The sequence below is a fragment of the Oxyura jamaicensis genome, chromosome 1, assembly GCF_011077185.1.
Source record: "Oxyura jamaicensis isolate SHBP4307 breed ruddy duck chromosome 1, BPBGC_Ojam_1.0, whole genome shotgun sequence".
Taxonomy (NCBI): Eukaryota; Metazoa; Chordata; class Aves; order Anseriformes; family Anatidae; genus Oxyura; species Oxyura jamaicensis.
This window is the reverse complement of record NC_048893.1, coordinates 138,285,233-138,310,885: the sequence shown is the minus strand read 5'-3', so window position 1 is coordinate 138,310,885 and position 25,653 is coordinate 138,285,233. Positions and strand designations below refer to the sequence as shown.

The window sequence follows — 25,653 nt, the reverse complement described above, 5'->3', positions numbered from 1 at the left end:
CCAACAGGGCTGGATACAGACTTGCAGGGCATCTGATCATCATCATGACTAAAGGTGTTTTTGTTTCCCACTGAAAAGCTGTTAGGGACAGTTGGGACTGTGATGTTGGCTGTGTTGTACCTGCGAAACTCAAGCTCTGGACCAGCTCAGAAAGCTCCACATCTAGGATCTGCTTTTCTCAATGACCTGCTGTCCGTGAGAAGAACACTGCAGATGAGTACCTATCTGGTGAAATACTCGTCCCAGTTAGAAGAGTTTCCTGCGGTCTGCAGAAGGGAAATTGAATTGTTTTACTGGAAGTATGTGCTGCTGGGCCAAAGAATCCCAAAAGTGGTAGCTGAGCTAAGGAATTTTGATGTAACAGCCATTTAATAAAGGCACTCTTTAAGAGACATTATCTATCACCTGCATATGTGACCTCTTTTCCTTTGCTAGAGGTTGCCAGGCCATTTCAAGGGTCTTCTCAGACTCAGAGAGGCCCAGCACTTGCAATTCCTGGGTCAGGAAGAGACTTTTCTTAGAGTCTTTTCCAGTCATTTGCCCGTGGTTACTGCTGAAGATAGGGCACTTGGCTGCACAGAACATTGGTGCAGTGAACTATCATCATTCTTATGATCATTTTAATGTTATTTTTTCTCTTTGTGTGTGTGTGTGTGTTATAGATACTGCAGCTCTGACAGTGCTCTGACAGTTAGATTCTGTGTCAAGGAATGTAGTTGGGGCAAGCCAATGGGACCATGAAAAGAATGGAGCAGAAACCTCTTCCTTTTGCTGGTTAATACTTGCATTTACACCTCTTTCAGACAACAGATAAGTCACAGAAAATGCCTTTAATCAGTAAGAACAGGAAACAACAACAACAAAAAGTGAATTTAGGAAAACCAATGGGAGTCCAACAGCTGTATAGTGCTGTTTGTCGGTTGAGTCATTCTCTTCATCTTTTTTATTACTGGAAGAGCAAAAGTTACAAATTACAAAGCTTTGCTCTGGAACTAAGAGTCATGAACTCTTCTTCAAATAACAATCCCATTTTATATCCTTGCTGCATTTCTTTTTCTGGAAATACATGGAGTTTAACAGTGAAAAATATGATTCATCAAATGATATGATACATATTCGGGTAAGTTTGAAGTAACTCAGTGGTATTTGCTGATAATACTCCTGATTTACTCTGTGTTCAGCATATTTTAACTGTAAGGTTTTGGATTTGGAAATCTGATGATAAAAGTATCAAGATCAAGATCATGGTAAACAAGAGTGGGGATTGTATGTATAAAGTCCATCTGCCTGGAAGCAGGGAACTTTTAAGTGCTCCCCATGACAGATTGATTCTGAACAGATTTCCACCCAAGTGGAAGTATTTGGGGACTTGAAAGTGGACAAGGAAGACAAAAGCAGAAGGCTGTGAATATAAACATCAAGAGAAAAAGACAACAGTGCTCAGGACACTTTTAGTAAAATCAGTCTGAATGAGTCAAAAAATGATTTATTCATTGTCCAAGGCTGGCTCAGTGAGTCTCCATTCTGCCTGGATTACAGGCATTCATTCATGCCTTTGCACAATGAAAATGTCTTTGTTTTCAGCCAAGAGAGTCCCTGTTAGTCCCAGTCTGCATTTCAGTTGCATGCTATGCTCCATTTCCTCCAGGAAAGTTTAAGAGTACCATCCCAAAACAAAATATCCCCTGAGCAGGTGGCATAAATTTTTGCCATTAACATCTTTGTGGGCCAGTGTTAGTTCCTTATTCTGAAACTGACATGCTAGCTATAGTCTGGATCAGTAGGTTTTTGTTGTTGTTGTTTTGGTTTGTTTGGTTGGTTTTGTTTGTTTGTTTGTTTGTTTCATTTTTGTTGCAGTGTTTTTTCTCAAGGCCAGGCAGAACTTTTGCCACTTGTCAGAAGAGGACATCAAGGATCTTGGCCCAGCTCTGGGCAGATGAGTCACATCTGATCCAATGCAGATGATTTTAGAAATGCATAACTCAGAATGGGCTATCTTTGGTTTCATGCCTGTTTCCTGATAAGAAGAGAACATGTGGTCCACAGAACAGCACAGCACAAGACAGGCAATTAAGCCCTGGAGGAAAGCAGGTAATATCTAGATGACAGCTAATATAAGAGAGAGTGTAGGGTTGTCCATGTGAAAATTAACACAAATTAATTAACACAAATTCATTTTGGATGACAAGGCCATGGGAACAGAGAACACAGATTGTCTTTTGAAGTAGCACTGGGAATTGTACAAAGTGAAAGTAGGTCACCTCTGTGAACAGAATCTGAACTTCCTGTAACTGTGACATCCTTTGCCACAGGTTGAAAAACCCTGAGTGATAACAGCAAGGTTAATTCTTCAACTTTGTGGTTTTCTTCTCTTTGGTATCTTGTAGGCCTACTCGTGCATGGTTTGTCATGGCTTTGTCCAGATAGTGGCAATGCAGAGTTACACTACCCAAAGAGCAGGTGTATGTCTGAGAGTCACACTTCAAGTCACATTTCCTGCATCACCCAAGAAGTTGATAAACAATTTCTGTCCCCAACCTACAGCTTGCTTTTCATAGAAAACCAACAAGCACAAAGTGCCATTGTGTCACCCTGCCTGACACATTAGACACACAGCTGCTGGGATACTCTGTACTCCTGAAAGGGTCTTGAAACACAACTTGTTCCAACTTAACAAGTAATGCAGTACATTATCTGAGTTGAAACTCACCTTCTCCAGGATATGTATCTCTTCCATAAATGCATAATTTATATCCACATTTATTTTCTAGGATATCTGGCATAATTTGGTGTACAAAATATTCCACAAAATTAGCTTCATTGCCGTAGCTTCTGGGGTAGATCACATATGCGTCATATATCTTCCCATCTGCAAGGTAGAGCAAGAGGAAAGTGCCTTCTGTTAACATGAATTAGAGTTGGCTATTGTAAAAGCTGAGTAAAATAACAACTATACAGTTTTTGAAATAGATTGAAGTAGATCTTCCTGATAATTATAATGATGTGCATCTTTGGATACATGTTTGGAAATCAGAGACTGTGCTCTTTTTGTGTTTTCCATGCATTTGCCGCTTTGGAGAATTTGACTGTTGCATTCTGAAAGCTGTATCTTAAGCTGTATAAAGTAAGAGTTAAATTAATCAATGCATATTAGCATGAAATAGAGATAAGTCTCATTGTTTGTTATTTCAGTGGAATAATAGGCTGTTAAGTCAGATTTTCATTGTCACTCAATATTTTGTGACAAATATTTTTATTAAAAAAAAAAAAAAAGTGAAACCAGGATTGAATTCTTTGTTTATGCAATACATCATTACAGAACCAATACATGGTTCTGCAGTGAATGCAAGGCACTACTAGAACTATGCTTGTTCCCCCTTATATAAATGATTTCAAGAAGCATGAGAAAGTGAAGAATAAGGCTCAAGTGTCATTTGAGTTAGTAAACAACTATCAGATTTATCTGTTTCCACGTGATTTGCCCTTTCCTTTAAACTTTCTTGTGAAATGCTTACTCACCATCTTTGACTGAGTAGGGCTGAAATATCTCCCGATAAAATAGGACAATATCAATTCGGAAGAATTGATAAAGTACAACAGAGACTGCTACTATCACTAGCAGTACTAGAAATCCAACAATCATGAGGACATTGGGATGATCTGCTGCAAAGAAGAGAAATGAAGTGTTAGCTGCAGCCTTAGCTTCTCATATCTTTACATCTGCTATGGTTTTAAGGAGTTCACAACTGAGAAGACAAGACCTTTACCTTCCCCAGGTGATGTAGCCAGCACAGAGGCCTGTTGAAACCCTGAAGCAGAAGTGTACCGAGCAGTATACAATTAATATCTATAGGTGTTGCACCCAGACCAAAGTGCATTAAATGCCACAGCTGGCAGCAATGTTTATAAGTATTTTGCTCAACAACAATGTTCAATCACTTTGCAAGGCAGTTGAGCCCAAGCCTGACACTAGTAAGTGTCCACGCAGGGGCAAGCAGAGGCTTGGGGCATTGTTGTACAAACAGGGTATGGAGAAACATGTGTAAATAATAAAATCTGCAAGATAAGAACAAAGTACGCAAGACAAGCAGGAAAACAGAACAAGTCCGGCTGTAAAAATAAGATAAATTATGGCGGTGGCAGATGAGATTCTCCTCCTCCTTTTCCTTTGAGGGTCAAAGAGCATAAAAAAACAATGATGAGTAAGGAAAACTGGGAAGAAAGAAGTCACCCGCTGCAGTTCCAGCTTCCCTCAAGGAAGAGCTCCTTAATCTGATCACCTCTTCCTCGGAGATGAAAGCTATCAAAGATGGCTGTCATCAGCTCTGTGCTATCGTATGCTCACAGTCTAGGATAAGATTGTGCTAAAGATCGCTCTTCTAAGGAACAGCTATATTTCTATAGCAATCCAGTCAGATATTTTCCTGTAATTGCCTGTTTCTCCTCTCTCTCTGTGATTCACATAGCAGAAGTCAGTCTAGATGTGCACAGCCTCTAGATGACATCTGGTTCTGCTGCAGAAAAAGATGATGGGAGGTAGAAGTGAGGTCATTGTGTGCTCTCTCTAGTTTAGAAAGCTGGAAGCTTAATCCTCGGATTATTACAGCCACAAAGCTGAAGAGATATTTTTGACCTATGTCCCAGACATACTGAATTCACACAGTATTTGGTATAGAAAACACTGTGAATTCTAGATAGCCAAGTTTGAAATTCAAATATCAAGCAATTTATACAGCAATTACTCAAAGAGGAAACATTATTCTCTTGGATGGAAGATTAACAAAAATTGCGTCATAGTAGAAATATGCTTCAAAGCAAATAAAAGATACCCAAACTAATTCCACATGGTTTTAACATATAGATTCAGAGCAGTTCCATACATATTTTTCTCTGATAGATAAACCAGTTAGGAGGGTTTCATTTGCAGTCCACCTTCTTAATCTATTTATTCCTGTCCATCATGATGATTCATTGTCCTATAGCTGTAATAATGCAACCACTTTGGGGACTTTCCTGTGATTCAAATCACTAAAAAGATTTGGATTAAAAAATGTATACTTCCAGAAGAGTCAGAGTGGGTGACAGACTTTTACCCCAACAGAAAGGCACATGAAAAAGTCCAGATAGTCTATCACATAAAAGTGACTTTTAAAGTGCATAAAAGTGACAACATTAATATATTTTTTAGTACAATGTAGCAACTATAGCAATTGCCTGATGCAATAACTTGGTTCTGTGTATGGCTAGAACCATCCCTTCAGTCTTACAATGAAATTTGAGGTATGCTGCAATCTCAGGCTACCTTGGCTGAGGAAAGGAATACTCCATTGAGTGTTGGCCACACATAAATTGAAATACAGGCATTCTGGCAGTACTAATTTGGGGGTCTGGCTCTCACACTGGAGACACCCTTTACAACATCTCAGCTGGTGGACGGTGCTCACATGTGCTGGTAGCAACTCTACCCAGACAAGCCTTATGCATTCAGAGCAGGGATCAGATTTTCAGGGCTTTGCCTCCCTCTGCCTACAAAACATACACAAAACACATGTGGCTGCAGCAACAGGCTGTTCACCAGCACCTGAGGAGCTACACGTCACAGCAGTCTGTTGGGCCAGTCTCAATTTCCTCTACAAAAGAGGCAGCAAGACACAGTGGAACTAGTTGCAGATTTCATGCAGCCAGCAAGCTACCAGGTGAATGCACAGACTGCCACCACCAAGAAGCAATTCCAGAGCTTCTCATGGACTTGCCCTAAGTGAATGAAATAGGATTAAATATATAGCAGTGAAGAGTCTCATATATTAAGATTTACAGGTTCCCTGGCTTCTCTAGGATATGGTGAATAAGGTAGTACACGGAGCAGTATTTCTGGAGACAACCTTAAATTAAAGCATTAATTAATAAATCCCTGAGAAATGACACTGAAAAGCTAGATAAACAAAGGTTTTGCAAGTACTTTTTCCAGTTCCTGTAGTAGGAAAGGAGACAAATCTGACATGATTTTCACTCTTCTTGTTTCTTTCTTTGCCATTTAAAGGGAGAAAGAAACATCCAGCCATCAGGCACCTGATGAAAAATACCCCCACAAGGACTAGGAGATCTGCAATTGTTTAGAAAACAAATAGAAAAGAAACAGGTTCCAACAACAACAATTATGAACCTAAAACGAGCTGTTTACATTTGGCCTTGCAGTGATTAGACCCAAGTCTGGAAAAAAAAAAAAAAAAAAAAAAAAAAAAAAAAAAAAGCGATAAATTCCCTGTGCTTATAAAACTTTTAAAGCCTCAGACAAGAATCCCCACAGGAGTCTTTCTGGAAGAGCAGTTTCAGTTCCCAGTAAGGCTGACTCAGCCTCTCGCTGCTCTGGAATAAATCAACTATATTCAGTACAATGGGGACAAAGGCCAGAAGCCACTTTTGGAGGCCTTGAACAAGACTGACCAAATCCTGCTGCTTGATTTGACTTCACTGCGTCATTTAGTAGCAGAAAGTTCATGAGCTGACTGTATTTTAATACTATTTAGTGATATTTAAGAGCAATGGGAACACAGAACTATCAGATCACAAGAAGCAGTATTTGAGAGGCCAGGGAGAACAAGTCAGAAAAGAATATTTGAATGCATCTCCTGACAGACTCTGGAAGAACTGCATCTTTTTGTAAATTTGGTTTCTAAGGAAAACACACTTCCAGATAGTAAAGACATAGGTTTGGATCTGGAATTCCTGTCCACATCTTTTTATCTCATTTTATCAGGTAAAATGTTAGGTACAGCATCAAATAACTTTGAGAAAAAACAGACCTGATGTGTTGGGCTGAACTCTATTTCTGCCCAGAATGACTGGAATTTCAGGCATTCTCCAGAGCAGAGTATTCACACCAGAAGGATTTGTGGTACCCCAGGCATTTTAGTCTTCTTTGCTGATGAGAATTGAGCAATTCCCAGGGGGAGATAAGACAATATTTGTGTGTCAGGCCCATGAAACACAACCACAGATTATTTAACTAGCCCTGAATGAAGAAGAATCTCAACATGAGCCAGCAATATGCACTTGCAGCCCAGAAATCCAACTATATCCTGGGATGCATCAAAAGAAGCACGGCCAGCAGGGCAAAGGAGGTGATTCTCCCCTTCTGCTCTGCTCTTGTGAGACCCCACCTGGAGACCTGTGTTCACCTCTGGGGGCCCCAGCACAAAAAGGACCTATAGAATGAGTCCAAAGAGACACAAAAATGATCAAAAAGCTGGAGCACCTCTTCTATGAAAAGAGGCTGGCACAGGTTGCCCAGAGAAGCTGTGGATGCCCCATCCCTGGAGGTGTTCAAGGCCAGGCTGGTTGGGGCTTTGGGCAACCTGGTCTGGTGAGAGGTACCCTTGCCCATGGCAGGGTGGTTGGAATTAGATGATCTTTAAGGTCCCTTCCAAATCAAACCCTTCTGTGATTCTGTGATTTTATGGGGAACTAGAAGCCAGTGGCAATTTATTTGTTAATAAAAAGGTAAACACTTGGGAGATATTCTGACTGCCTCTAAATTCCTGAGAAGACAGATTAGATGTGATGCTGAGGTAATGTTCTTGTCCTGATTGAGCTCTGCTGGTAGAAAGAGTTAAAACTTCCAGTGTTTCTCCACTTGTCATGGCTTCCCTGTCAGGGGTTAATGGTGTCGTGCCACCTCCCACCCCACCCCTGACAGCAGTGCTACTTTCGTAAGCATTTACCCACTGCAGTTATCAGTGATCTGAGCTGGCTTGGACACCAGCACTGTGGTGCAAGGAGGTGGTATCTTCCAGCATGAGAGATAAGCGGCTGTGGAGGGCAACCTAGTTTAGATGCAGGCAGAGTTGCTGCCTCTTGCCAGGTGTCCAGCAAGACTAGCTACATCTTGGCCAGGAAAGGAGGAAGAAATGTAATGAAAACCTTTTGCAAATTCCTCACACTGACCAGAGAGAAGTTATGGAGATGATCTCAGAGCACATCAGAGATTGTGTCCTGTGGCAGGGGGAGAATGTAAAACATGGGATGATCACCATCTCTGGAATTATAAATGGAGGCACAGGACTGAAAGATCTAGAGGAAATGAGACAGCCCATATCATTGGCTAATAGTTTCAGGTTGCTTCCAAAAGTATTATGAGACTTAAAAGTATTTTTTATGAACGAGTGTTAATAAAGGAGTTAGAAGATACCAACAGCCACAGGCAAAGCCGGGAGAGAAAAGACAGGAAATAGTTTTGAAGGAAGGGTTTCGTATTGTCCTTTCCTGGCAGTATTTAGTATTTTTGTTTGTCATGGAGACAAAACCAAACAGCTGACTCTGACAGAAACCCCGTATTTTCTCTTCACTCCTCTCTGGCAACTTTTAATTCTTATGTAGATGACAACTGTTAACAAATCAAATTGCTAAAATTTGTTATAAAGGTACTGCTAACAATGAGCTAGGACTTAAAGTATTTGATTATGACTGAGAAGATTGGATTTAATTCCTGGTTTCCCAGGAAAATTTCTATGTGGTGAGTTAAATCAGTAATTCAGCATTTTTGAAGACTGTAAGACAGAACAGATTCAAGCAGAGGAGCTTAAATGCAGTTACCTACAGCATCTTTTCATCCTTCTCTAACCTGTCACCTGTGCTGCTAAGCACAATTTAACTAGTCCATGCAATGCCTCCGCAAGTAACTTCAGTAGTAAATGCAACATCTGTTGGTCTCTTACTTCCTATCACAGATCTGTGCTACAAATAACAATGTAACCCATACTAAATACCTTTGGGGAAAAAAAAAAATCACAATACAGAGTGGAAACGTGTAAAAAGCACACTAACAGGACAGTAGCTAGGAGACATGATTTATGCGGTAGGAAAAACTAAGAGATGACCATAGATATTAAAAAAAAATCATTTAAAACAAAAAGAAACAAAAAGAAGAGTGCATGTCTTTATTACACATTTACAAGATGTGAGGCACAAGACATCTATGCAGCATTTTTATTATATTTAGAGGCAAGCTGTCATTGTTTTAGCATAAATATTGCTGAGCTATATGAGGAGCAAGTAAAGAAAATTAACGTAGCACAAAGCCATTTCTGGATTTAGCCTTGCTTACACCAACAGTGATGAGGAGTAGCAGAAGCAGGCATCCTGACAATAGCAGCAACAAGAATGGCACAGACATCCACATAAAATAGGCGGCAGCAAAGGCGGTCACAGTCAAGAGCTTTCCTGAACATTTACTGACCACCTATGGATAAAAATAAAATAAGATTTGTCTGCAGCAGAAATAAGATTTCATGAATCACTTCACAAATATGGAATATCAAAGATACTTGTTCCTTCATGCAGCCTTTCCTACTTCTAGTTTGCAGTATAGGGTCTATAAATGATTGCATTGCCTGAACTAGAGTGAACAGGAAGTGTTACTCAGTTTCCTTCCCCTCCGTGGTAAGTACATTCCCACACTCATAACTTGGCACAAGGCTGACACATGCCCAGCCTCCTGAGAGAAGCCACGCTCTCACTCACCTGATAACACCCAGCCAGCACATCCCCTCTCACCTTTCCTTGGGGAATTCTAGGCTATCCTCCTCAGTGATGCTCCCTTCTTTGTTATAAATCAACTACCTCCCTTCTAGTCTAGGCTGCAGCACAGAAATATGACTCTGCTTGAAGCCATAATCCTGTAGACAAATATCAACAGTCAAGAGTACAGTAGGACATGTAATTGTGCAAACCCTGTGATCACAATAAACTTGATTTTGATCTTTCCACCATTTTCTCATAGAAAACTAAACCCTCTTAAAGGCTGTGGATTTCTTCTCAAGGTGGTTTGGCCCACCTGAAGGGATAAAAGAGGAAACCATTGACCACCCACCATTCCTTCCATAAGAATCCATCTCAAGGATTTGGCAACAACACTTTTTCAGGGATCTGACCATCCCTATCAATCAATCCCCGTAACTGATAAAGACCATCCCACCATTCACTGACCTTAATTCTCCTTCTCCAGCAGAAATGACTAGAACAATGCATTTCAAAATGAAACCAAGAGAAAGCCTTCAAATTGTTACTCTCATCTCTTTGTGGCACAGAGTGAGCTCAGTGGCACTTAGAGGGAAAGGGCAGGAATATCCTATAAAAGGTTATTCTTGTCAATGGGCTGGTACACTGTCCTACTCTTCACATTTAATCTCTCCCTGGTACTGTTTTCCCTCCCCCCCCAGCAGAATTTACACCAAGGCCTTTCAGAGCCTAAGGAAGCCACAAGAACTGGGCCACTGATTTGAAAATGTAGGGAGGAAGAAGATTGGTTTTAATTCTTAACAACAAACTTTCTTACCAGAAGAAAATAAATCAAATTTAAAAATAAACATGCAAAATGAATTAAAAAGAAAAATAAAATCAACAATGTATTTCAAATTGAGCATTAAGCATGTAAGAAAACAAAATGAACAAATTCTACCCTTACATTGTGCTTTGAGTTGTAATGTCACCGTGGCCCTTGTATTTCCCATTTCATTCACCACCACACATGTGAAATTTGACTGCAGATCCTCCTCTTTTATTTCAGTGATGTGCAAAGTTGCCTCTCCGTAATATTCTCGTGCTTGTCCTTCAAAACTAATAGAGAGAAAGAGCTGGTACTGGTTGCTCTTAAGCACAATTTGCATTAAGAAAAGAATTATTACACATTATATGTACTTACAAATGAGTTTCTTCATGAAATCTTGAAGTATCTGTGTATATTTCTGGATTTTTATCCACATCCCATGAGACAACATCTATAGGCTGTTTCTTAATCCCCAGACGGGCCTGACATTTCAGAGACAAAGAAGCACCTAATCAAGATGCAGAGAGTTGTAAATATTCCTCAATGAAAAATATGTATAATGTATAACTTTATTTTCCTCGTAACATCTTTTTCTACAAATCTTCATATCACTTTTGATTTTACCTTGGCAATTTTGACATATTTCTGAGTTAACCTAGAGAAAATGTTGCATAGGAGGGACTTGCTGCTTAATGCCTGAGCAGTTATTCCTATCTGTTATTCCTAACTTCATATCGCTGTGCCTGGGATGCATTAAATCTGGTTAAAATTACAGTGAAAAAAAAAAAAAAAAAAAAGTAATGAACATTTCCATCATTAATTCATCAAGATCCCCATGTTCATTAGGCCATCACAAACTGTTGTAAAAAGAATTTAAGGTCCATACTTACCAAGCTCTACTTCTATCACATCTTTATCTTTTGGAAACAAAATTTGAGCAGGTAGAGACAGGTGTTTTGCTTTAGAAATTAAAGAGAGAAGGAAGTATAGATTAGAAAGTTGTAAAATTTCATTTTGTAAAATAACGATTATCATTTGTACTGCTAATGCTTTAACATCCTGAAGAAGATTTGCAAACATTACAACAGTGCTTCACATTCCTGTCGGTATTACCTGATTTTATTGCTATGACCAAATATTTCTGGTGAGACGGTACATTCATAGTTTAAATATTTTCTACACATTTCATTTTTACATTTGTAAAAATTACCTAAAAAGCAAGGAAAAGTTTCAGTTTCTCAAATACTGTTTTTAGATGCTTAGATAGGGAAAAAACAAACAAAACAAAACAACAACAACAAAAAAAAGCAAATACAGTTAGTGAGTTGTGTGTTTTCTCAGTTGTTTATTTTGTTTTAAAAAATAAATTCCTTCAGACTTTTGAGAAATGACTCCTACCCATGATACAGAATAGCTAGAATATACACTCCCGTGCAATATATGACACACAGCCCCACTTCCCGTGCTGGTTGCCTTTGCTGATCTCTGTTCCCTATGTTGAGCACATCCGGCTCCTGGGCTTCCCTCCACACTGCTGCTGCACACAACCACTCCGTTACATCTGTATTCCATCACACTGAACATCCCTTGCCACTAGCTTTTAGGAATGCTGCTTTTCCTCTGATATTCTTACATTCCATCTCCAGTAATAATTGATATGGACAGGTTCCAAACTACATCCAGATGCTTGAGTTAGGCATCTTTTTCCCCTGTTGCATTTTGCTTCTTTTCTTACCATTCATACTGTTGCATACGTCCCACTCCAAACACATCGCTTGTTACCCTTTCCCTCATTATAAGCTTTTCCTTCTCAAGGCACCTCTGTAAATCTCACAACAATATTTCCCTAAAAAAATCTGTAAGAACTTATTTAGCACCATTTTCCCAGGCTGCCAGAAAAGCCATTCTCCTTACTTATCCTAACCGTGTCTAAGTTTCATTAGCTGGATCTGAACCTGGGAGAAACGCAGCAATTTCCTAGCTTGCTGACAGTGCTAAGCATTTAGATGCTGGCATTCAGAGGCAGAATATCCCCTGGGTCAGTGTGGATCTGCAAGGCAACAGGGATTTACATCATAAGCCAATATTACCAACACATAACATCTTTACTCATACAGCATACTAATTTTAAGGGCTAATACGAACGCAGCAATGTTGCTGTTAAGTATTTTGAATAGTAAAATCTAAAGCAGACTCAAAAGACCACTCTGAGATTTAACATGTTATGTTGCAATCCTTTCTTTCCGAATGATTTAAAAAGCCAAATTATCTTTGAAATGAAGTAATCTGTCTGGATGTAACAAAGGTTTCTGTAATTGTAGATGGTTTTGTGCCAAATAAGCAATAGCTATTTCCATTATAACTCAGGCAGAACAAAATTCTTGACTGGTTAGAAAAGTTTTAATGAAAGTCCTTTCAAAAAAAAAAATTGAATGTTAGGCAGAGATTGTCATGTAGACCAACAGGGTATTACATGGAAGAGGGAGAGAAAAGGCATGACGCCTCCTAAGCTACCGTACTAGCTCTTGGCTCAAATCTCTTCTATCCAGCTCAGAATAATTGGAACAAACTCTGCTACTGAGATCTGGGTACAGCAGCAAAAGCTAATTGAAGCTTCAACAATAGGTCAATATCTTTCCCATAAAGCTGGGCACTTGCCCACAACAAAAAGTTGTGATGTCAGTCTGCAAATGAACAGTATTTAGTTTCACCAGAAAAAAAATAAAATAAACATTTCTATTGACCTGATGGCAGAATGAAGACACATTTTGAAGTCTTGTAAACTGATACAATCTGGCACTGCTGATTGCTGGCATGCTCTTCCCCTCTTCCCTGACTGCCATCAAAATTCAAGGCCTCCCTGAGGACATTGAATCCTAGAAACACCCCTAGGTCCACACCCCTCAGCTATGATGGACACTTTCAAATCAACAAAGACAGTGATCACTGAACTCTATTAATTTTTCCGTCTATTTATATTCCTCATTTTGCCTCAGTCAACAGAAATCTAAAAGTCTTTTTTTTTTTTTTTTTTTTTTTTTCAGTCCAACTATAAAATAAGTGCTAGATAATCAAGATAAGGCAGCAGGTATTGAGTTGTACGCCATCAGCATATCAATCTATCAGTGATCCAGTGATCACCAGATGATTGTTGCTAGCTAAAGGCCTTCTTCCTGCCAAACAAATATAAAGTGGAGATTTGTAGTAAAAGAGACTCTTCACCTCAAAAAGACAAGCCTTACCAACTGCAGCAGGCAACCAGAGCGCTCAGAGAATGCTACCAAAAAACCAAACGTGGACAGGTCTGACTGTATCTCCAGCTTGCTCCTTTGGAATTCCCTCCCACAAAATTCATTTAAAAAAAAGTTGAGCTAAAGTCTCATTAAGAAGATACAACTAACCAACCAAAAACCTTTTTTTGCATTATTGTACAAAGGAGTTTATTTTTCTTTAAGGAGATGATAATCTTTTTTACTTTAGAAAGCTAGAAAATGATTGTCTTACCTTCACTTATAAAGATCCTTGTAGCTGATACATTGAACACGTTTCCTCTGTGAGTGTAGGTAAAATGACAAGTGTAATAACCATCATCCTCCTTTGTCAGGTTGCTAATAAAAATATATTTATCTTTCTTCAGGTATCTCTCTCCCTGAAGAGGTCTGCAATCCTGGAAAAGAAAGTTTTCTTTATGTGGCTGCAAATAGCTTCTCACAGTTATCTGATCTACAGCTGGCACCATCAGGGTTTTCTTTACCTTATACCACTGGATCATAGTAGCATTCTTATAATTGTCAAATGTAGGACAAACAATTCTTCCTCTTCTAGTGTCATTAGGATAAAGTATCCGGCTTGGGAAACATACTCCTTCCTTGTATGGATGCACCATCACGCTCATGTTGAACTCTTTTGTACTATTATTTGGGCTTTAAAAAATGAATGAAGGTATCTTAATGACAGTGTTATTATATGGAATAGAACAAATATTTGTAACATGTGAGTCTTGTTTTAAAAGCACATGGATGGTTACTATATTTAGATTACTTACTGATTTTTAATTAGCCTGTTATAAAAATAACAACTGTAGAGTGAAAGTTAAATAAATTTCTGTGCACCATAAAAATAGCATAATTTGCACAGATAATAATCAAATTGTATTTTTAAAACATGTATGCTTTTTTTCCCCAAATCTTAAGTTTTTCTCTTTTCAGTATTCTACTTACAAATGTGTAACACAAGTATAGGTTCCAGAATCTTCTACAGAATTTGGCAGAAACCAAAGAAATCTTCCTAATGAAAATATTCGTGATCCCTCTTCTTCTTCAGGAATTATTTTCTTAGTGTCTGCGTGATACCAGGTGACTTTCACAGCTGAATTCCGCAGGGGACATTTTACAGCTAAAGCCTCACCTTCCATTGCATCATCTGCAAATGAACAAAATATTAAGATCTCAGATGAATTAAACCTTATTTGCATTGAAGACTGAGGAGACTTTGGCATTTCTGGATCAGTAGCCCATTCAAATGCCTCTAACTACCGTCCTCAAGCTTTCAGAGGTAACGTAAAGCAAATGAACTCCCAGTAGATTTTTTTTTCAAGGAAAAAAAAAAAAATGTTCCTCTTAAGTTATGAAGTCATGCAAAAATAACGTGTGGGACAGAAAACAAACAAACAAACAAACAAAATCACCTACTTTCAAACCAGACATATAGTTTAAAAAAATAAATAAATAAATTGGAAAATATGATTGGTTGAAATGAACTCATGCAAATCTTTGCTTGAAATACTGTATTTATTCAAAGCAGAGTTTGAAACATGAATCTTTCACAAAGAAAACTATTGGTTTTAATAGTGTTTATTTATAAAGTTAGCTTTCTGTACTTCAGTAATAATATTTATTTACATAACAGAGAGGAGTTTTTGCTTTACTTTTTCAATGCAGAAAATGGATAAAAACAACAACAAACAGAAGAGCTTCTTTCTTAAAATCATAAAAATGTGAAGAAAAAAAAATGCAACAGACTGAAAGGAAGAATCAAATGAAAGGTTGACGACACCAGAGAGGAATGAGGGGAGTAAGCAGCTTGGGAATAAAGAAAGAAAGAAGAAGAAAAAATGTTGAGAGTAAGGAACTAATTTTTATTAAAGCAACTGTGTGTATTTCTACTTTCGAATACTGAAACTGGTCCAGAGAAACATGAAACAGGCAATTGTGGCAGCTATTTAAGTGCCCTGGTATCTGAAGAGTAAACTGATTCCTGAACATAGAAACTCTGGTCTGAAAGTCAAATGCAATTTTGGAGAAGAGAAACATGAGAAAATTGGCAAGGATAGAAACTGGACAAATCAGTACAGGAGCTACAGTAAATGAGGGAGCAAGAAAATGAGATGATGTAACCAAACAGCTAATCAAAACAGAGAATCTCTTTCAAAAATGACACTTTGGGGGAGCACTGCATGGCTTTAGGTGCATGCATTGATCAGGTCATGGGTGAGTCCTTCTGCATGGTGAATGCTTGCCTTCTCATTCTTTCTGAAGTGGTCTTTCTCCATTGACATTACATATAGACTCATTTACTCAGACACCTAAATTATCCACATCAGTTATAAGCAACCCTGAGTCCATCATTGTAACAGCATTCCCACCCATTAGTCCTGCCTTGCCCCACCAAAGGAGGAACACATTGGAAGTACAGCACTCTCCAGGAAAAAATAAAGGAGAGGGAACAAAGACAAAATGGGAGGCTTTATCTAAACTCAGTGACATCTGTGGAAATTATCTTGGTTAATTCTTCAGCAGAATTTGATCTCTTAATAGATCTAGTTTGTTCTAAAAATTATTATTCATATCATAAAATTGAGAATACGGGGAAATATTTAAAGATTGTATCTTACACTATTTTTCAGACAAATATGCAGTGCAACTGGAGGCTAGGTACAATGTGAGTGCTATATAATGTTGTTTCACTGGTAGGAAATGATTGCAGGGCCACTAGAGCTGATGCAACAAAGTACATGTGTTAAACTTGCTCAGTGTGATTTAAGCATGCTCTTGGAGAGTTTGCTCAGCTGGGGCCACAAATATCAGCTACTCCAAATCCAAGCAGCCTTTTCCTTCTGCTTGCAGAGATGCCAAGGAGCAAAAGTCAAACCTATACTTAATGTCAGAGTACTTGTCAGAGTAATAATGTCAGAGGACACTACTCGGTGCATTTTAATATAGGGAGAAAACAACATGTAGAGCTAACTTGTAAGCTGTGATCAATGGTTTGAGATAAACTAGCTAATTTTAGGTTAAAAAATACTAATTCAGTACCAGCTTAAACACTCATGTAGAATAAAAATAATTAGAAAACAAATTTTAAATGAAACTCACATGATTCTGATGTCACGGAAACCAAGAGGAAGGTAGATAGGAATATCGAATGTACATACCCCATCATATTTCTAAACCAAAGTAAAAAAAAAAAAAAAAAAAGATATCTCAGAATATGCTCTCACTACATCGGTTATGTTATTGCCACGTTGCTGATGTACATCTACTAGTAGATAACAGCATCATGCAGAGATAAGAGCTGAGTCATGTGGGCTATTCTGTACAGAACGTGTGTGTGTGTCTGTAGCAGCAATTCTACAGCTTTGAGATGGTGCTCTTTGTGCTATAGTCAATGCAAAAACTGATGTTCCATCGAAACTACTGTTATGACTTAGTTTGATTTGAGGGTGGGGGAATTACTCTGCCATAGCAGGCCTCATACAGAAGCCTATTCTTCCTCGGTTGTTGATTTTTATTTTCTTATTTTTATTTTTAAGGCATATGTACTTCGGCACCTTCTTCATAGTCAAGTGTGAAAAATTATACCTTGATTTAGAAAAAGACAGACCCCGGATTTGAAAACACATACCTTGATTTTGAGTTAAGCTTACATCCAAGCTATTGCGTAGGTGCACACCACCTGCTTTGTTTTCTGTGGAGGTATCTTCAGAGACAGCTTCTCATAGGTAAGCGCTTAGTGGCAAGAACAGAAACAGACGAGCACCATCAGCAATGCAAACCTGAAGGGGAAGTGAAGAAATGGACTGGAAAGGTAGGTAAAGGAATATATATTATCCTCACATAATAGTAGTAGGGCAGATCCTGTGCCTCACTGATGTTTTTATTTGTGTTTATTTGACATACACCTCCTGTAATTAGGTGTATGCAATTAGCAGCTGGCAGTGTGGCTTAAGAACCCTCCAGAAAACCACTTTATCACAGAAACTGGTTATTGGTTTGTGGATATTACTTTTGACCTAATCTGTGAATATCTCAGGAAACAGCAGACATGCAATTCAGATCTATTAAGCAGTCATAAGAATTCTACTTACCATTAATAAAGACTTCACTGGAATGCTATCTTTAACAGCAGATTACAGAGTGGTAGCTATTGCTATCACATATAATGAAGGAGCGGGTGCAACAGATGGCAGATAAGTTTTCAAGAGAAAGCAAGTTAGCAGCGAGTTATAATTTATCCCACGGATAACAAGCACAGGAACACTACTGAAAAAATAGGCAAAAAAAGCATACAGGCAGCGTAAGTACTGTCGTCACATTAACTGCAAGGAATCTTTATTTTGGTGCCAAAGATTTCCAGACTAAACAAACATTGACCTACATTTGTGCCAAGTCTAAAATTCAGAACAAACTCAATTTTGAGCTTTCAGAAATGCCATTGTTTTTATATTGATGTGGGAAACTTCTTCTGTTTGAAAGTTTAATTACAGCCAGGGATTTATTCTTAAACTCTAAAAAAAAAAGTAGTGTTGGAAGAGAAAAGCGTGAGTGTTTCAGTGTAGGTGTTTTGCAGGGATACTCACAAAATACCGAAAATATGAGGTTTAGACCAAAAATGCAGCATCCCAGCGAGGTTGTTGCCATGCCTGTTATGGGAAGCGAGTGACCATCCAGGATCTCCTAGAAACAGTTTGTGTGAGGAGCTGCTCATTCTCATTAGAGCTGCAGAAAAGCACCACATACAAGCACCTCCAGTTTATTGACTTCTTTAATTTTAAGGAAATCTTAGGCCAGATTAATAGATATTTAGAAGTTACTTTTCAACACAACAGCTCAGGAGTCCAGCTGGAGGGTTGTAGCTGGTGGTGTCCCCCAGGGGTCAGTACTGGGCCCAGTCTTACTCAACTCACACATCAGTGACCTGGATGAAGGGACAGAGCACCCTCAGCAAGTTGGCTGGTGGCACAAAGCTGGGAGGACTCGCTGGTACCCCAGAGGGCAGTGCTGCCATTCAGAGGGGCCTGGACAGGCCGGAGGGCTGGGCCGAGAGGAACCTCATGAAGTTCAACAAAAGCAAGGGCAGGGTCCTGCACCTCGGGAGGAATAACCCTGTGCACCAGTACAGGCTGGGGGCTGGTCTGCTGGTCCTGGTGGACAGCAGGTGAACCACGAGCCAGCAATGGGCCCTTGTGGCCAAGAAGGGCAATGGTGTCCTGGGGTGCATTAGGGGGAGTGTTGCCAGCAGGTGGAGGGAGGTGATCCTGCCCTACTCAGCCCTGGTGAGGCCACACCTGGAGTGCTGTGTGCAGGTCTGGGCTCCCCAGTACAAGAGGGACATGGAGCTACTGCAGCGAGTCCAGAGGAGGGCTACAATGATGAGTAGGGAACTGGAGCACCAGTCGTATGAGGACAGGCTGTGAGAGCTGGGACTGTTTAGCTTGGAGAAGAGAAGATTGAGAGGGGATATCATCAACATGTATAAATATCTGAAGAGAGGGTGTCAAGAGGATGGGGCCAGGCTATTTTCAGTGGTGCCCAGCAACAGGACAAGAGACAACAGACACATACTGAAGCACAGGAAGTTCCCACTGAATATGAGAAAACACTTCTTTACTGTGTGGGTGACAGAGCACTGGCATGGGCACACCAGAGAGGCTGTGAAGTCTCCTTCGCTGTAATTATTCAAAACCTGCCTGGATGCCATCCTGTGCAATGTGCTGTAGGTGACCCTCCTTGGCAGGGGGTTGGACCAGATGATCTCCAGAGGTCCCTTCCAACTTCAGCTATTCTGTGAGTCTGCGTGATTCTGTGAATGCATGCAGCATGCCAAATACATGATTGTGTATATGCATACGCAAACTTGATATGCAAAACCTAGCTGCAGCAGGGCTAACTCATACGGCTAAGATTGGATACATCCATATGAACGGTCTCCACAGTGAAGTTTGCAAACGGACCCTAAGAATCAGCTAAGTGAAAAACTGAGCTGAATAATAACTAGAATTTAATATTATTAGATTATTTGAGTATTAGTACTAATATAGGCATGGGGAAAGGTACTAATATAGGCATGAATTTCCATGCTGCTCTGCTGGGAGTTTTTTCCCTCCAAGTGTTTTGTTCTGTTCCATTAACTTGTTTGTCCCAGACAAAATATACCAGTTGTATTAACTCTCTGACTACTTTTTAGAGTTATTTTAAGCAAGCACATATTTAAGCAAGATGACAAAAAAGTGAAGTGAGTGATTTTTAAGGAAAATCAGTTTCTCAGTTGGAGAGTGTCTGAAGACATATTCTTTCTCATTTGATATTTTATTTCATATTTGTCCCAAACTAATAAGACTACTGGAGATCCTGTTGATCCATTTATTGCTGATGCTGTTTCCAGTCCAAGAAACTGAAGGCTGGTGATTAACAAAAGATGCAAGGAGTTGTTCTTCCTTTGTTTTGAGAGGCAACTTTGTACAGGGATGAAGAAAGCCAATTACTTAGCCTCACCAACTCTTCAAACAAGTGCCAGAACAATACAGAGTAAGAAATTGTATTTACTTATTGTTGTACTTGCTGATTGTTGTCTTTAACCTTCTGTTTCTTGAAAAAGTATGACTTCAAGAAACCTTACACATACTGGGCTACCAACCTGTACGAAAACAATGCAAAATAGATGTGCTGAAAGAACACATTCTTCCCCCATAATTTTGATGATCATTTCACTAATGTCTCTCCCATTTTAAGCAGTTATGTTTTGGCAGCAGTTTAAGTAGAGTTTGTGTGCAAATATGGGCAATATAAGGGGCTCTACTTAAAGACAAATGTTCCTTGAAAACAAATAAATAAATAAAAACTTCAGGCAATTAAAAGAACAATGCAATTCTGTTTGCAATTCCCACTTCGGTCAGCTGCAAGCTACCCAATTGCCTCAATAAAAACAGGCAAAAGTTGCAGTTCTAGACAGCACATGGCAAGACAGGGACTGATTTACTAGTGCTTCAGAGTTTGTGGCAAAGCAAAATGAAAGCATCCACGCATCTGTGATATTAGGATCAAATAAAAAGGCCATTAGGAGGCACAAGAAAAAAGCACTGACACTTTATGTCCCACAAATAAAAGTGTTTCCTGCAGCTCAAAGCACCATGAGACAAAGGCCATGACTTCTGAAAATACTTATGAGAGGATGTCTCCTTCTCTCTGTTTTTGCTTATTTATTAAGAACTTATATATATATATATATATATACATTCGTCTATAGTAAAATCTGCATTTTCAGGTTCTCAGTGTACCGTAAATTTAGATTGCTAATATTCAGGGATAAAAAGAAAAGGATGCATTTTCCATAAAATTCTTCCTTCCTTATAGTTCACAGTAGCTGTATGTAAAAAGCTTAATTCATTCTGTTAAGGAAAACTTCAGTCTGAGGCTGAAAAAGCACTAGATCCAAATTTTTCTTTTTCCAAAAGTGTATTTAGCAACAAACTGTAGTGCTGTTCATAAAACTGAACAAACATTATAAAAGTAGCATATCTTGCAGACCAACAAAATTTGAAAATGCTATTGTAATTTATACTTTAAGAAGCTTAACAGATTTCACAATGGAAAAATACCATGAAAGAGCAGGTGTGTGAGGTAGGTTTACATAGACATAGAATTCACTCATTCTCCCTTTGGAAGTTATTTTCAGTCTCTTATCAAACCAGAAAACCCAGTCTGACTGAAAATGAGCTATGAAAGTAGAAAAAGTAACACTGAAATTATTCTAGAACAGTCATGATAGTTAACACCTACAATATTTACAGCTCTGAATGCAAAATTTAGGAATTTCAATATTAAAATATGACAATGCTAGAAATAATATATACATTATTTTTATAAAATATTTTGAAGCAAGAACTTACATAAATATACTGAACTGTATAATGAATATTTTCTGTTGTTGAATAATTGGCAAAAACATCTGTCAGAAAACTGAAGACAAATCCATTTCCATACACATCATTATAGATAAGATTTTAGGTTGGCCCCCAGATTATTTGTCTATCACAAGTGTATCCCCCAATTTTAATCTAGTATTTTTTCTTGAGATAGAGAGACACAAGTGAACTGAAATAAAGTTTCTTATAAAATACTAGATAGTACTTCCAACTGCTTCACTTGTTTTTGGCTAAATGATAAAATAAAGGTTTGACCTACCATTTGGAAAATTCAGACAGCAGAGAAGTAGTTTATCCTGTGACTGGATCCTTTGCTTGTACCAGAGACTACTGGGACCTCTTTTTAACTGGCTTCTGCAACGCGTATCTAGAGAGCATGATTTACAGCTTCATCTAGTTACCTCCCACTGAACAGAGTAGAACATGCAAATGACTGTAGTAACCCTAGGTACCTATCAGAGATGGCATCTTCTAGTTACAGTTAATCAGATCTCTTCTACTGAGAGCATAGGTTTTCCATTAATCACAAATTATGCCATTTTAGTGTGATTGTACTAAAAATAAGCCTGCTGCCTAATTAGGGGCTTTCTTACATAGTTGATGGGAACAAAGGGGAAGCACTCAGTTGGCAGAGGGTGGTTTAAAACCAATTTGCTTTGAAAACAAGTGGTATCCTTGATAGGGCTGGTCAGGGAGCAGTTTCTGCAGAACAGCTGTACACATCATTGGAGCACCGGGAATGGTTTTTAGACAGGAAACTGCTTCACGGAAGGTAAAATGATAAAAGAAGGCCCCTGAGAAAACAGTTGTCTGCACCACAATGATTAAATTAAGTCAGTGAGGGAAAGAAGGCTGGAAGAGCAGGGCAGTTTCACTAGAAATCCAGGAGAAAATCTGGGAGAGCAAGCAGGAGTGGGAGAAGTCCCCACAGGGATGGAAGTGTCCCAGTGCACTGTGACAGCCATGAGCAGGTACTCAGGAGGCAGTATGGGCTACCTAATGTCAAAAAGACATTTTAGGAGCACTGTGCAAGACTGCTGAGCAGCCTTTCAAGCATCAGCACTAAACCTGGGCCCATCAGACCAAAGGTCCCAAGCGGTCCCCTTCATGTGTATCTGCTATTCTAAACCAGTGATTTCAGTAACAAATCAGCCATATTTCAAGGGATGAATCAGCTTTGTACATCTTGGCAGAATAACTCCTAAAGACATTTTGAGAATCAATGTTTCATTATTTCTTGAACCAAACAAGAGCATTTTATACCATAGTCATTCAAACACTTTTTTTTTCCCCTGACAGAGTCGCTGATACTCTTTATAACTTCCAGTGTTTCTGGGAATCTGCTGTGAGCTGCAGTCACTAGCATTGTCAGCAACTTCGCATTAATATACAAAGATGTAGCAATTATATGCCAGTAGGCAAGTATCTTGCCACTGCCCTCCATACCCATGCTTTCCCCCGATCTTGGCATGTCACTTCCTCTGAAGTGGTCAAGGGGTTGCACTTTCCATATGACACAGAAAATGCAAAGTGTCATATGGACATTCTGCAACAATGAAATCCCACAGTGCTTTGGTCAACCAGTCAGCGTCTGTTAAGATCGATAGCTTGAAAAGCTGACAAACCACTTCCTGCTAAGGTTCGTGGAGTTTCATCAGCATCAAGGCCTTCCCTGCTTCCTCATGCCATTCCCTAGAGACTCAGGCAGAAAATACAGAGTAAATTGTCTGCATTCGGTGTATATTCAGCCTCCTCTCACCATGACATGTCAGGTCACTCTAGGATAAAGTTAAATACCTTCAGTTGAAGTTATCTTCCATTGCCTGAATGTAGAATTAAATCTGTCATAAAGTGAGATCAGAGACAGTCACAATATTGCTCCAGACCTCCGAAGAGTCCTTTATCGCATAGACCATTCTTCAAGCCCCGTGCATTCCCAGATTATGATGCAGGTGTGGAACTGAGCTCATGGCTATAGATTAAAGTTAGGAGCTGAGCAAAAGCCATCTTGCAGCTTTTGTAAGAAATTGCAATCAATGTTGAATGCTATTTTTGTCCCAGTGTCCTGTTTTTGGCTGGGATAGAGTAAATTTTTCCCCGTTAGCTTCTATGGTGCTGTGTTTTGGATTTGTGATGACAATATTGCTGATAACACAACTATATATTAGTTGTTGCAGAGCAGTACTTACACAGAGCCAAGGGCTGTTCAGCTTCTCATGCTGCCCTGCCAGCCAGGGGGCTGGGGGTGCAGCAGGAGCTGGGAGGGGACACAACCAGGAGAGCTGGCCCAGGCTGACCAAAGGGATATTCCATACCACATGGTGTCATGCTCAGCAATAAAGCTACATGGAGCTGGCTGGGTGGGGGTGGCTGCCATTGCGCAGGGACTGGCTGAACATCAATCAGCTGATTGTGAACACTTGTGTTGTGCATCACTTGTTTTGTTTTCTGTTTTCTGTTTCATATTGTTTTTCCCTTCCTTCTTATTAAGCTGCCTTTATCTCAACCCACGAGTTTTCACATTTTTTCATTTCTCTCCCCTGAGGCCAGTGGGTGGTGAGTGAACAGCTGTGTGGTAATTAGCTGCCTGCCAGGTTAAACCACAATCCCACAATCCCCAGCTTGGAAAAAAAAAAAAAAAAAGAAAAAAAAGAAAAAAAAAATCTGTTCAGTATAAACGTGGAAAAATGTGTTTACAAAAAAAAGGCAAAAGTTTCTTTGAGGAGTTACATGCATCATACATACCCCTTTGGTAGACTGTATGCATAGCAGTCCAATGAGCAAGAGAATCATCTGTCCTCCAAAAAAAAAAAAACACAAATCAAGAAGTAATGGGCTTAAACTGAAGCAGGGAATAGTTAGGCAAGACAGCAGGGAAAAAATGACAAGAAAGATAGCAAAGCACTGGAATAGCTTGCTGGGAACCTTGTGGAGTTGCCATCAGACTTTCCTTAAAGAAAAATCTGGGACTGGTAACAAGATGCAGTAGACAGCCCCACCAGTCTCTACCAACACTAGTCAATGGCCTTGTGACTCAGCTGTCCATGATCCAATGGCTGTTTTGATGTTGCATGGCTGTATGAACTTAACTCAGTTCTGCTAGCACAATTACTCCTGAGCTGTGAAAAGTATACAAGTTAAAGCCATGTTAGATAAGAAAAGTGAAAATATAGTTGAAATTATGTTATTGAGATGATAATAGTTAGGAGCTCAAGAGTTCGAGACAAAAAAATGATGACATGAGAAAGATAAAATCCTGAGATAAAAAGCCAAGATAGATAAACAGCAACTCAGCAACACCAAGACCCACTCTGCTCCAAAAAAGTGTGCTTAGCTTACAGATGTGATCTAATACCTGTGTCTAATACCTGTCTGTATATATACAGGTGTCTAATACCTGTCTGTATAAGCCAGGAAATAATTTGAGTGTACTTTTTTTTACAGCCTGCTTGCAGACAGTTATTGCCCACTGTAGAGGACATCTGGACAGAAGTGACCCAGGCAGAGAAGGTTATACTACACAGAGTTCCTAAGGATGAGTCAGAAAGCACTGGTGGAGTCACCAAATGGCAGGGGAAGCTGCTGTTAGGTGTACCCATACCCACAGTAGGTCTCATGTTTTTTAGTTGGTGGAGATCCAACCTACTGAGGGTGCAGTCTTTCTTGTTCCTGTGCATTTTGGCACCTTGCCTGGGGCTAGCATGTGCATGTGGTGGTTTCACACTGATGGGCATCTGAACTCCACCACATTGCTCTCTCACTCCCCCTCCTCAAAAGATCAGCGGGAGAAAATAAGATAAAAAAAGGGTTCGAGGTTTGAGATAAGCACAGAGAGATCACTCAACAATTACTTTCATAGGTAAAACAAACTTGGCATAGACATATTAATGAAATCTTTTACCTATGGGTCACAAGCTAGGGCAGCAAGAAACTAAAAGCAAACAAAACAAAAACAAACAGCAACAACACACACACAAAACAAATAAACAGCAACAACAAAAAAACACCTTCCCTGCATCCACCCTCTTCTACCTCCTCCCCCAGAGCAGCAAAGGAGAATGGGGAATGGGGGCTGTGGTCAGTCCCTAAAGCTTCGTCTCCGCTGCTCCCTCACGGTCCCTCCCTG

General features: G+C 39.4%; 1 protein-coding gene across 7 annotated transcripts in view; it reads right to left on the bottom strand.

The window, feature by feature from the left end:
* Positions 1-21,952, bottom strand: part of IL1RL1 (interleukin 1 receptor like 1) — a 30,791-nt gene extending 8,839 nt beyond the window's left edge. Inside the window, exons 1-11 of one of the 7 annotated variants that reach the window (XM_035316326.1) lie at positions 21,787-21,952; positions 20,093-20,239; positions 16,699-16,770; positions 14,545-14,746; positions 14,079-14,247; positions 13,829-13,991; positions 11,215-11,283; positions 10,700-10,832; positions 10,463-10,614; positions 3,520-3,660; positions 2,711-2,869 (exon numbers count right to left, since the gene is read on the bottom strand). In XM_035316326.1, the coding sequence (XP_035172217.1) occupies positions 2,711-2,869; positions 3,520-3,660; positions 10,463-10,614; positions 10,700-10,832; positions 11,215-11,283; positions 13,829-13,991; positions 14,079-14,247; positions 14,545-14,746; positions 16,699-16,765 (1,255 nt within the window). In that variant the 5' untranslated portion in view covers positions 16,766-16,770; positions 20,093-20,239; positions 21,787-21,952. Of the gene's footprint in view, positions 1-2,710; positions 2,870-3,519; positions 3,664-8,837; positions 9,239-10,462; positions 10,615-10,699; positions 10,833-11,214; positions 11,284-13,828; positions 13,992-14,078; positions 14,248-14,544; positions 14,747-16,698; positions 16,771-17,227; positions 17,379-17,690; positions 17,830-20,092; positions 20,240-21,786 lie in introns of those variants that run through there. The other 6 variants (XM_035316335.1, XM_035316342.1, XM_035316310.1 and 3 more) reach the window with 6 other exon arrangements.
* Positions 21,953-25,653: the final 3,701 nt, after the last annotated feature.